Here is a 12,651-nt window from a genome sequence, read left to right as displayed (position 1 = left end):
TCAAAGAAGCAATGCTGCTAACCATAATGACATTTCCTGAGGCTTTTGTCTGGAGTTAGGTGACCTTTCAGTTTGCTTGTATTTATGTGTTCGCGCTGCACAGAATCATAAACATCTGCTAAGATGTGATCCCAAATGGGCCCTCATCACATCCAAATGTGCTCCGACTGATCCAGTCTCATTGCATTCAGTGTACATTTACACCTTTGACTGACATACATCCTCTGTTATCCAGATGTGTCACCTGGACACAGATGCCTGTTAATACCAGGTTGCACCTTGCTGATGCCCCCACCCGCCTCTCCTTTTGTTCTTCTTACAGTAAACCATGGCAAGTTCCCCAAGCAAGAGGACTCTTATGCGTTTGAGGAGGACAGCAGCAGTGAGAGTCTGTCTCCAGAGCAGCACCACAGTGATGAGTCGCAGGGCTCGGCCTGCCCTTCGTCTGAGGCTGTCGGCAGCACGGCCTCCTCCTCCTCCTCACCTGCCCTCACCAGCCCACGTCAGGTAAAAATAACACTCACAACCCTTCTCTGTTCCCTCCATCTGTCTTTTACTCTGAATTTGCCGCCTCCAACGGTTGTTGCCACTGCTTTGCTTCTCCTGCCCCCCTGTGGTAGCAGAACATACTGCACCCTCCCCTGGTATCCGCTGACCGTTGGACCCAGTTGAACTAGGCAGGTGTCACATTCCTGCAGGCTGAGCGTCCTGCAGGCACAGCTGCCTTTATATCCTCACTGCTTACCGTTCGCTCACGATGACCCCATTCCATCGGTCCCCATCAGTAACGGTCACTTGATTGAAATTCATGCCAGAACGCGGTTGTTTATATCTCTTAGACTTGTACCTCTTAAATGTTCCAACTGAATCATCAGCTCTCTCTGCATCGTGTCAGTCTGAAAGGTCTGTTTAGAGTTTTCTGGAATACTTTTGCAGAGGAAACATCAATACATGTGCATTTTTGGGGATAATGAATCCATTTGAATTACAAACTCACTCTCCCTGCCTGCTTCAGGTGAAGAAAACACATACAGTCAGTGACATTCATTAAGGCAAAAATTGCACACAAAAAAAAAAAAAAACCCTGCCAGAGTCAAAAATAATATTGAAGTAAATAAAATGATTCACTTTTATTATACACTGTCATGTACATGTTTAGTCATGTTTGGCACCAGGTTTCTGTCAATGGGAGAGAAACGCTATAAAACAAAGAGAGAGAAACCCAGCTTCTAAACAGACCAGTTTACCGAATGAAGCACTTAGGAAAGCATTTTAGAATGCATCCTCCAAGTCGTGGTTTATTATTTTTGGTTTTGATCCATAAAATATTTCTTTAGTGTTTCTGTGGCTAGTGGAGGATGCCATCAAATTTGGTACAGGATCAACATGAATCCTGCTGACTTTGGAGATCCATTTACTTGTTAACTCAGGTTGACATTGTTTGGTTCACCTTGAAATATTTTGTCAAACATCAGACTATTGGATTCGTTGTTTTTAATGTTCCCCACAGCCAGTGGTGGACAAGTTAATCAGATCATTTTACATGTTGCTGCATTAAAAGTAGCAACACCACAATTCAGGACAAAGTAAACTAAGTAAAAGTCATTTCAAATTCTATTTAAATAATGTAGTTTATTAACTACAAAATGTGTGTACTAATTATGTAGGCAGTTTACCTTTTTTGCTTTGGGATTATGATTATTATTACTATTAAAACATTAACTTGCAAGCATGTTAATGTTGCAGTGAAGCTAATCTATTTTATGTCGGGCTGGCTGGTATAGTTCACTTGATGAAAACGCATCGTATGTTGTTTTCATAATTATAGGCTAACAGGTTGATGCAGTGAAGTAAAAGGTACAGTGCTTTACAGTTAAATGGTGAAGCAGAAATATAAAGTAGCAGAAATTAAAGTTCAACTGGACTAAATTCCTGCAAAAAGTAGGGTTGTTGGGTCATAAGGGGGACTCTGCTGATGTTTTATCACTGTGAGCTGGTCTATACATTGCTGTGTGCCTTTGTAACTCATGTCCAGTCAGCTGAATTTGCCAAAGGTTCCGGGATCATCCTGAAGCAAATAGAATCTGAGCTCAGTTTGGACTTAAAATTCATGTGAAGTTTTGGATTTTTAACTGCAATAAAACAACAAAACAAACAAGAAATGCAATTATACTTTGACATTTTGATTTACTGTAGATTCCATCCATCCATCCATCATCTATACACCGCTTAATCCTCACTAGGGTCGCGGGGGGGCTGGAGTCTATCCCAGCTGACTTAGGGCTAAGGCAGGGGACACCCTGGACAGGTCGCCAGTCGATCGCAGGGCCTACTGTAGATTGAAAAGTTAATTTAGTCCATTTTAATTAACCCTTTTGCGCAAGAAAAAAGGACATGAAGACTTTTCCATGCTGCTGTAAAACGTGTCAAGTTGTGGCTGCAGACTCTCAGAATTATTTTGCAGCTACCTAAATAAAAAACTGAACTTTTTCTTATTCCAAATGACAAAAATATCATCTAGGAACACCATATTTAAAGATATTAGTTTTATAAATAAACATTTAAGAAATTTATGTTTGGAAGAGTTCTGGACATACAAACCACTTAACAACTTAAAAAATTGAAAGTGGACATTTTTACTTCAGTTACACTAATGTTATTAAAGCTATTGTTGAAAATTGTCAGCGTCAGCTCCCAATTTAATGCAGCAGAATCAGGAACAACAAATCTGCATCTATTGTAGTTATAGTTGTACGAGGCAGATTATTCATCTGTGACACATTTCAAAAATAGAATGTGGCTTTGTCCCAGTACAGAAACTTCCAGAATGAAAAGGGTTAAGCAATGAGGGACTTTGTAATAAGCTTGCAACAACATATATCTTGTTTTTATTTCTGGACAGGGCGGTGCAGCCAGAGACCCACCTGATCAAAGCCACGATGAAGGGCTTTCCGGTGCCATCAGCCAGGCAACTCCCCCAATACCAGTTCCTGCTATTGTCAAGGTTAGCCAGTCCCTTCACTTACTGCCATCTTTCTTTTAACTTTTACAAATGTAAAGCTTCTCCTGGTATAGACCATCTCACCTTCTTCCCCCTGAACAGTCCAAGACGTCAGACAAGAACCGACACAAGAAGCCCAAAGATGTGAAGCCCAAAGTGAAGAAGCTCAAGTACCACCAGTACATTCCTCCGGACCAGAAGGCAGAGAAGTCCCCTCCACCCATGGACTCGGCCTACGCCCGACTCCTCCAGCAGCAGCAGCTCTTCCTGCAGCTGCAGATCCTCAGCCAGCAGAAACACGCTAACACACATTCGCAGACGCAGCAGTCGCAACAGCAGCACGCACACACTCCGCAGACGCAGGCCCAGCTTCAGCAGAGGCAGCCTGCATTCAGCTACCAGCCTCATCCGCCGGCCCACTCCCAGAAGTAAGTCATGGGCCAATGATAGCAACCAAACTGATCAAACAGTCGTCACTCAAGGGCCACTTACTACCAACCAGTAAATTACATTTGCTTAGCATCTACTCCATGTGAAGCCAGTAGTTTCAGCTCTTAGAATGACCTTTGGAGTAAATGAATAGTTCACTCACAACCTTGTTCTGGACCTTCTGACCATATCACACAAGCCAGTCTTCATAAAGGGTGATGAATACTGTGTGTAGTCAAAAGCTGTGGAACAAGCAAGTCATTTGATTTTGAGCTGAGCTCGAGGTCAACAACTGTTGACTTTGAATGTGTAGAACAAAAGTCTTACTTGAAGGTATCATTCAGTACATTAATAATAAAGGGTCACTTTCTAATGAAGTCTACAGGTCTACAGTAGTAACTCATTAATACGTACCTCTGGGTATCACATTTTTCAACAAACTATAGCAGTCATTATTAAGGAGTAATGTAACTAAGTAGTGCATCTAATATGCTGTTAAGAAATATAGTCAGTAATAAACAATCAGGAGTGTTTTCCTCTCTTACCAGAGAAAAATAAATCAAGTCATGTCCAATTATTAAGCCTAACAAGTCTTTAGAGTGTTTAGACTCCTCAATCGTGTCCACAGTGAAAATTAAATCTGCATCAACTGATTTTGGGCCACTTGGTGGCAGCAAAAACAAGAAATAAACCCAACATTAACTGTGTTTGCTTTGCTTAGGTGGTGTACAAACAGTGAATAATGTCTTAATCTTGGCTTTTTAACTGAAAAACACTGCATCTGGAAATGACACTGATGAAGGAATAGTAAAGCTACAGGCCATAATACTGAAACAATGAGCTGAAATGGAGAGCAGCAGAGTTAGGTGATCATTTTCTGTCACACCAAAGTGACTCCTTTCATATTACACATAATGTTGTTTGATACATCGTTAATGTCCATTTTGCCAACATCCAAAACACTCATCACAGGAACTGACTGTTTACCTTCCATCCCAGACGTTGACATGTGCCATAATAAAATAATCTACATCGTTTGGTTCATCTGTGAGTGGTCAGAATGTTTTGGCTTATCTGTGTATTTTCACTTCTGCTGTAAGTGACCAACCAATTCCAATCCTTCCATTTCAGAGGAGCCAGTGAGCAGTTGTCAGCTTGTAGCTCCAGTGGTCCGTCCAGCACAGCCAACAGTAACTCATCCTCTCCAGTCAAGAACAACTATCCTAACCAAAGCAACATCTCACCGGTCAAACCTGGGCCCCTGCCAGCTAATCTGGATGACTTAAAAGTAGGTACTAATGGGATTAGCTTCAGGTAGACAAGCTTTACTGCCAATCAAATGACATCTAATCCAATGGCTTTGTCTTTGCTCTGTCAGGTTTCAGAGCTCAGGCAGCACCTACGTATTCGCGGCATGCCTGTCTCAGGCACCAAAACCGCCCTCATCGAGCGACTCCGACCCTTCAAGGACTCCACAGCTGGCTCCTCACCCTCAGGGTCCTCTGACATCACCACTGTGACCTTCCCTGTCACACCCACTGGTTCCCTGTCCTCCTACCAGTCTCCATCCTCCTCCAGCGCTCTGTCGCAGGGAGGATACTACCCTTACCCCAGCACCTCCTCCACCCCGCCAATCTCACCGGCCTCCTCGGAGCTGTCCCTCAGCGGCTCGCTGCCCGACAGCTTCAGCGATGTGCCCATGTCGTCACCAACACAGTTCGCCCTGCAGCCATCCCCGGCTCAGCTCAGCATGGAGGATGACCTGGGAGGAGGAGGAGGAGGAGGAGGAGGTGGTGGCAACCTGGGCGGGGGAGGACCGAGAGGAGGGGAGGGTGGAGGTATGGATGGTCTGGAAGCTGAAAAAGACAAGATGCTGGTGGAAAAGCAGAAGGTGATCGAGGAACTGACATGGAAGCTGCACCAGGAGCAGAGACAGGTGGGGGACGGTCTGATGAAGTGTTGTTCTTTAATATCGTATCAGTCTTAAGTTGCTCAGACTGAGATATTCATTAATGATCACGAAATAAGACGGCAAAAGAGCATGTTTTTGTTTTTCATTGTGAATTACTTCCTTTTCTACAATTCATGAAGCTTTGGTCAATGGCTGCTTCTAATGTGTCATATTTTTTAATTCCTGGAACCAGGAGATGAATTTATCTCTAACTGAATGACTGATTACCCTCAAGTGTAATCAGCTGTAGCTCCAAATACCTTATGGAGGGAAAGAGAGAAAGAAAATAAGCTCCCATTATTCAGAGCTGTTAAACAGCAGCCATTTTGATCATAGAAACATCTCATGTGTTCAACTCATGAATGGCTGAGTTCCATTCATTGTGAGCAGCTGAAGCATTCATTTCATTATTTATACCATAGATGTGTTGTAAATGAGTAGTAATTTGACAGATTTACCTCTGTGACCATGCTTGTTAGGTTGAAGAGCTGAAGATGCAGCTCCACAAGAGGAAACGCTGCTATGGAGCTACACAGGACGCCGCCCCTCCTTCATCTCATCCCTCCATGCACCACCAGCAGCAGACTCCAGCCATGATGAGCCAGCATTTTTTCGGCGTGACAATCAAGCAAGAGCCCATGTCCATGTCGTCCAGCTGCCCTCTGTCTTCTCCCAAACAGCTCAAGAGTCCTCCTGGAAGCTGCATGGAGGATATGGGACACTGCAACACTCCGATGGCCAACATGGGGGGTCCCGGTGGGCCACAATGTATGGACACAGGCCCTTCTTCTGGCAGCCCCTCCACTATGTCTGCCTTCCTTAGCCCGCAGTGCTCACCACAAGACTCTCCCATTGGAAAAACTTCTGGCAGCCCCCAGCCTTCATCTCCCAATAACCCCTACCTGTTGTCTCCGCCGCTGGGAAGAGACGGATGCAGTCTCCCCCACGCCCAGGGCAACAACAGGGCACGCAACATGCAGGTATGATGCCTTGCCTAGAAGCACCATGTTTAGCTGTTCTGTCGAAAACCCAAATCAAAAAGTGTGTGACATTATATCAGCGTTTAAAATAAAAAAGCAATTCAACTGTGACTATGCCAGGCTCGGAGAGGCTGTACTTAGGTTAAGCTGCTCTGTTGCCAGAGCTCAGTGTGTAAATAAAAAGGAAAAAGGCAGCGTGAGCACAGACATTACTGCAATCACAGTCATTATCATACTCAAGACTGCTGGGTTTGCACTGTGGTGCTGGAAAAAAAGTCACTGAGCCTCCTGTTGTGTTGCAGTGTCCTGTATCATTAGTATAATTAGTCAAACTGTGGTAGAAAATAAACTGTTATCTCCACCAATTCTTTTGTATTAAACACACAGGGCCGAATTCATTGCTGTCCAATACGATATATATATATATATATATACTGGCCATGTAAAATACACAGTATTTCAGCTGAGTGGAAAATGACCAACGTGGCAGCCTACAGGGGGTGTTTAATGGTGAATTTCTATGTTATTTTGTGTTTTACGGTCACTGTTTCTGTAGAAATGTCAACCTCATGAGAAAACAGGGGATGACCAGCGTCAGTAGCAGTCTTCATGTGTGGGCCACGAATGTGTGTTTTGTTGAAATATTTAAACCCAGACCCAATAATCTCACTTGCTAGCTAGGCTGAAAACATGGGTAATCTAATGATTACCATGATGATGTTCCCCTTTTCATATGTCTGAAAATTAGATCTGTGAAATTGCTAACGAGTGTCTTCCCTTTCCGTTTGGCGAACTACAGATGCAGCAGAAGAGCGGCGGCCAGCCAGTGAACTGTGCTTATCCTTCTGACCAAAGGAGCCTTCAGGGAGTCTTCCCCAGCTCAGCTGATTGTGGCCTGAACCATAACGGTTCTGCCAAGGCTGAGAGCCAGAACATGCAACCAAAGGTAAAAAAAAATAATGTCAACATTACGAGCATTTGCAGTGTTGTCACGTCAGCGTTGTGTACTTCACCTCAATCACCCCACAGTCACGTAACTGTTTTCCTCTTTTCTGTTCATTTGTGATCTGTCTCTGACTCTGTATAGTTTTCTTTTGCTGTGAGGTCCATTGTCACTCTTGTCAAATCTCCATTTTCATCACACATTCCTTCACATGTCGGTGACACAACGCCAACCCATTTCTCATCGTTGAATATTTAATGTGATGAGCTCATTCAAACACCAGGGCCTTTTTATATTTCCTTTTATCTGCAACACTCACATTTGGTAAGCTCCCCTATGATATGCTAATGTCACTTTCACTTATTTCTCATATAGATGTCAGTATTGCCATCTCCTCGGCATGTTGCCCAAAAGAGCCAGGTCTCTCCCCCTGCCTTCAGTAGCTCAGATTCAGATGCACCTGACATAAGACAGCCCCCATGCTATGAGGATGCAGTCAAGCAGGTAAACTCAAATCCGTACTAAAATTCAGTAGAGATGGCTGGCCAGAGATTTTATTTTACCTTTTGGCGTTGTTCTAATTCCAATTTTCACCCTTGTCTTCTTCTTTTTTTTTGTCTCTTGAAGTCCATCACTTGTCTTGCACTACTTCTTTTCATCCATCGCTTTATTCACTGCACTTTCCACTGAACTTTCCACCCTTTACCAAGCCTGATGTAGAATGCTATGTCAGTTGTAAAAGCTATTTTTGGAGGCAGACATCACCAGAGCACTGACTTAATGTCCTTTTCTGTAAAATGTCCCACATAATATATATCTGAGGTAGAATCCTTTTAAAATATAAAAACAGCTTCATAAGACCTTTGTTTAAAGTTATGGTTTTAATCAATATATTATCAGAAGAAATGACAGTAACTGTCTTAAATCCATCAGTGGCTGGGTTCTAAGAGTGATCAGGTATAGAGCAAACTGAAAGACGGCCCTTGCTGTTCTCTCCCAGTTTAACGGTAATATCCTCTAAATTTAATCAATCATCAATGTGACGACTCCCACAGCAGTGTTTCAGGACTGCTCAGACGACCTTGAAAGAGGTTGTATGGGGGAGGTTCTTGCAGTCAGAACACGCTCAAAGATTCGGCTTGCCCTAAAACAGCCTGTAAGTTCATGTTGTGTAAAATGGCCTACCTAATTCTTTTGAATGAATTTAAATGCGATCCTTAGCCAGAAAAACTAGAAATGCTTAAGAAAAAAAATCACAACCAATAAACTGGTCTGTCTGCAATAGAAGTTTGTATTACTGTAACTCTTTAATGCAAGTCCTAATGTACTGCTTGAAAGCTTATGCATATATTTTTCATTTAAAATCCTGAATGTATTTGGATAACTTTGTTAATTGTTAAAATACTGTTTAAATTACCAAAAGAATCACTCTTTATTACTGTTACAGCAACTGACCCGAAGCCAGCAGATGGATGAACTTTTGGACGTGCTCATAGAGAGTGGAGGTAAGGTGAAATTCCACAAATATTATCATCTAGTTGGGTTGCTGACCCTTCACATGCGAGTTAGTGTAAAAACCAAAAGTGCACTGGTTGAAACCTGCCAGTCACAGTCTTACCCGACACTTTGGTATCAGATACCTGCTGTGACCCTCCCTCCTCTCGTCTTTCTCTTCAAGAGATGCCAGCTAACGCCAGAGAAGAGAGGGAGAGGTCCTCTGTAACCAAAGTTGTGCCTCACATTACTGTGTCTCCAGGGTGTCCCGGCCTCCTCATCCCGAGGTTCCACCGACACTTCGAACACCTGTCCCCTGCCCAGCACCCGTACGACCACACGGCCAATCACATCCCAGAGAGCCACCTGGAGACTCTGTTGGGCAGTCCCATTGGCCGGGGAGGGGAGGTGGCTCTTCTTAAAATGGCTACCGAGGACGGAGGCCAGGAAGACAAAGGGAACAGAGACGGTGAAGGGTACGGCAGCCCCCACAACCACCACCGCCACCCGAACCATCCCCAACAGGACAAACATCTGACCAGCAGAGATCTGATGGACACCCCTCTGTCGCCCATCAGCAACAAGGCGTCGGCCGTCCCCGAGGTGCAGGGGATAGTCAGCATGACCTTCAGCGAGACGCCGTGGGAGACGATGGAGTGGCTGGACCTGACACCTCCCAGTTCCGCTACTGCCTTTAGCGTTGCTCCACCCAGTGCACCGAGCATTTTTAACACAGAGTTCCTGGATGTTACAGACATTAACTTGAACTCTGCCATGGACCTTCACCTGGACCACTGGTGAAAGCAACACTGCCGACAAAGTGTTTCACCAGCTGTCAAACAGAAGACACCAGCTTGCAAGTAGCTGTACGGACCACTGGTATCAGCTATGACAATACCAAAGAACTATTGAATTCACTCTTAACACTTTCAGTCCAAGTGCCAGAATTAGCTCCTTGCTATAACACAGTGGAATGTTACAATAAGTAAACCATTAGCCGACATCCAGAGATTGAAGGTTAAGTCAGAAAATTGAACTATATCTTCTCTATGTCTCTGAAATGACGTTCTCAAGTTGTCGTCAAACCCAGAAACCAAAGACCAGGTGCTCCTTGATATGATCTTTGTCCTGTTTGGACAATGATGCACACAGCTGCCAAGTTAGTATGACAGTGGATACATGAAGGATTTTCTATATAATGGAAAGACATGATTACAGAGCTTTATGCCAACACTTTCTGCAGTATCAGTGTTACACCACCTAGACTTGAAGACACAATTTGACAATCAATGTATACTGTTCTGAGTCTATGTTTGTATTACTGGAAAAAAAAAACACAAAAAAAACTGAAAGGAATTACAAGGTGAATTGGATTGCTTAGTGTGTTGGCCATATTGTAAATATCACAACTATGTGTACTGACATAGACCAGCTGATGTCTGCATATTTTGTCAGTGGTGTGGGAGAAGACAGAGACCACAAATCAAGTGTATTATGTAACCAGTTCATCATTTGATGTAAATATGAAATATAAAAAAAAAACTCACTGTGCACCTGTAGCTTAATACACATTTGTCACAGTCTGCTTGAGCTTAGAATACGTGTGTAGAAATGGTTGGTATACCTTTGAGGAACCTTTTTTTTTTTTTTATACAAGTTTATTTTCACTATTTGGTGTATTTATCTACAGGATACATACGTAATGGAGAGAAATGAATGTCTTTGAAATCTTTTGGTCTTATCAGTTTTAATCGGCAGCCAAACTGTGCCTTATTTGAAACAACTTATTATTCCAATCTTTTTAAATTTCCCTTTTACAATTTTATATTAAATGGCTATTCCATGAAAGCTTTTGACAGATTTTAATTTAGAAAGTTCCAACACAAATTCCAATGAAATATAAAACATCTCTATTTTTTTTTTCTTCTCGCTATTATAAATTTCACCGTTTCTGTTTCCAGGCCAATCACATTTATTTATTTTATGCTGTTGTATTTATACTTGATCTTGTATTTATACTGACATTCCTTTCTAACAGATTGGGGCTCTTTTTTGATTCACGACAAACTACCATTATTGACCACTGACATTTCTTCACAAATCAGTTCTCTTAAAAATGTGATGCGAAGTGAAGGAACCACTTTGAAAAGCTTTCTTAAATCACCTCTCTTCAAAGAACCATGTAATTCTGAAATGTCCATTGTTAGCACTTGTGAATAGGAAAATGTAATATATTCAGATCTTTAATGTGAATGTTGCATAATAAAACAGAATAAATTTAGACCAGAGCCAGCCTAGACTCACAGTAGAGAGGATTTCAGACTTATACACTTACAAGGTTTCAGTTTTGGTGAGGAACTGTCATATTTGACACACGTAAAACACGTTTTACACATGCAAGTGGGCACAGTCATAGTTTGCAAAGAGTTAGATTGAAGGGGTTGATAAGGTTCATATATCTGTCCTATAAACAGTATATAAAGGAGGAATGTAGTGGCCATGATGGCTCCATTAGCTTGTGGACTCTCTTTAAAAGCCTTGAATTTGAAATTTGGCCGTCACCATGTTGGTCCTGAACAAACAGGCGTTGGATCTGATTGTAGAACCTGACGACAGCCACAACTTGACAATCACAAGGTAGCCCCGCCCTAAAGGACCACAATATGCAAAATTAACACCATGCTGTGCTACAACAAGTTTGAAACCAGCAATTTAGGCTATAAACTCATTAGGAAAATGTTTGTTGAGGTAGCAGATCAAGTTAGAAGTAGGGTCATTTTCTAATCCACTTCTATGCTATCAGGCTTATTTTTGCAGGCAGAGGAGTCGCCCCCTGCTGGCTGTAAGAAATAATGCATGTTGAAAGTACTTCCATAGTTCAGACCCAGAGACTACTTCTCCTCTATATACAGTCGGTGATCTGTCAGCTAACTGTAAGGCTACAGGTAGAAGCTCATTAGCTTAACTTGTCTAAAAAGTGGGAACAGGAGAAACAGCTAGCATGGCTACGTTCGAAAGCACTATGTATTTACGTAGTTTTCCCTCTTTGTGCCATGTCGAACACAAGGCCACAGTGAGTTCCATGTTTTGGTTATTGTTTTTTGCAATATATAGAGTATTCCCCAAGCTCAAGTCATCTTGGCTAGTTCATCCATACAATCAGATGCCCATGTGAATCATTCAATGAAAAATCCATAGGTGTTATAGATGGCAACAAAATGTATTAGTTTTTGACAAAAGCAATGATAAATTGTGTCATTGTACACTGCACTGTTTGTATGTGAGACATCGAAGTGGTAGCATCTGGTGTGTAAGGCATGAAGGAACACTTTAAATAGAAACTGCACCAGAGGAATATACAGCAAAGGGAGATTCAGCCACAATCTGATGCCCTGACAATGAGGTCGGGGCTTAAGTTTTGCTTTGCAACACAGTCTGCTGCTGGCTGTGGCAACCAACACACTGAACTTTTCCCACACATATTTTGAGGTGGATCTTTTAAAACCCATTTGAATTTATGTATACACTTGTAAGAAATGAGAGAAAATCCTTGTAATTTACAGACATTCCATATAAATTGACCTGTATGCTCAGCCGGCATTGGCACTGCTAAAGATTGCCAAGTGTTTTTGCCAAATCCCACTAAAAACTCGTTGTAAAACCATGACCAGTGTTGGCACCTGATGTTGAGTTAAGTCGTTTGACAAAAATGAATATTAGTTCTAGTCATTCAATGACATTTGCGGTTTCATTTTTGCATTTTTAGGCCACACCGACGTTGTCTACAGTTACCATGTTTAGCCTACGTGGACTGTTACAGCCAGGCTAGCTGTTTATCCCTGACTCCAGCCTT

At 42.5% G+C, this 12,651-nt stretch overlaps 1 protein-coding gene across 1 annotated transcript; it reads left to right on the top strand.

The window, feature by feature from the left end:
- Window positions 1–285: 285 nt before the first annotated feature.
- LOC103368364 (myocardin) lies at window positions 286–10,167 on the top strand. The gene is made up of 10 exons (XM_008296707.1): window positions 286–507; window positions 2,903–3,004; window positions 3,104–3,429; window positions 4,562–4,718; window positions 4,809–5,366; window positions 5,861–6,361; window positions 7,161–7,307; window positions 7,680–7,808; window positions 8,752–8,809; window positions 8,983–10,167. The coding sequence occupies exons 1-10, from the start codon at window positions 286–288 to the stop codon at window positions 9,597–9,599; spliced, it is 2,817 nt and encodes a 938-aa protein (XP_008294929.1). The 3' UTR covers window positions 9,600–10,167.
- The last annotated feature ends 2,484 nt before the right edge of the window (window positions 10,168–12,651 follow it).

This window comes from Stegastes partitus, unplaced genomic scaffold (assembly GCF_000690725.1).
Source record: "Stegastes partitus isolate 25-593 unplaced genomic scaffold, Stegastes_partitus-1.0.2 Scaffold1147, whole genome shotgun sequence".
Lineage (NCBI taxonomy): Eukaryota > Metazoa > Chordata > Actinopteri > Pomacentridae > Stegastes > Stegastes partitus.
This window is presented reverse-complemented; position numbering and strand designations above follow the sequence as displayed.

What these genes read in the sequence shown, in the direction of transcription:
- LOC103368364 (XM_008296707.1), top strand. Translation starts at nt 286, where the DNA reads ATGCCCCCACCCGCCTCTCCTTTTGTTCTTCTTACAGTAAACCATGGC. An exon ending in CCCTCACCAGCCCACGTCAG is followed by an intron (nt 508 to 2,902) that starts GTAAAAATAACA and finishes ATTTCTGGACAG; the next exon opens with GGCGGTGCAGCCAGAGACCC. An exon ending in TGCACCAGGAGCAGAGACAG is followed by an intron (nt 5,367 to 5,860) that starts GTGGGGGACGGT and finishes CATGCTTGTTAG; the next exon opens with GTTGAAGAGCTGAAGATGCA.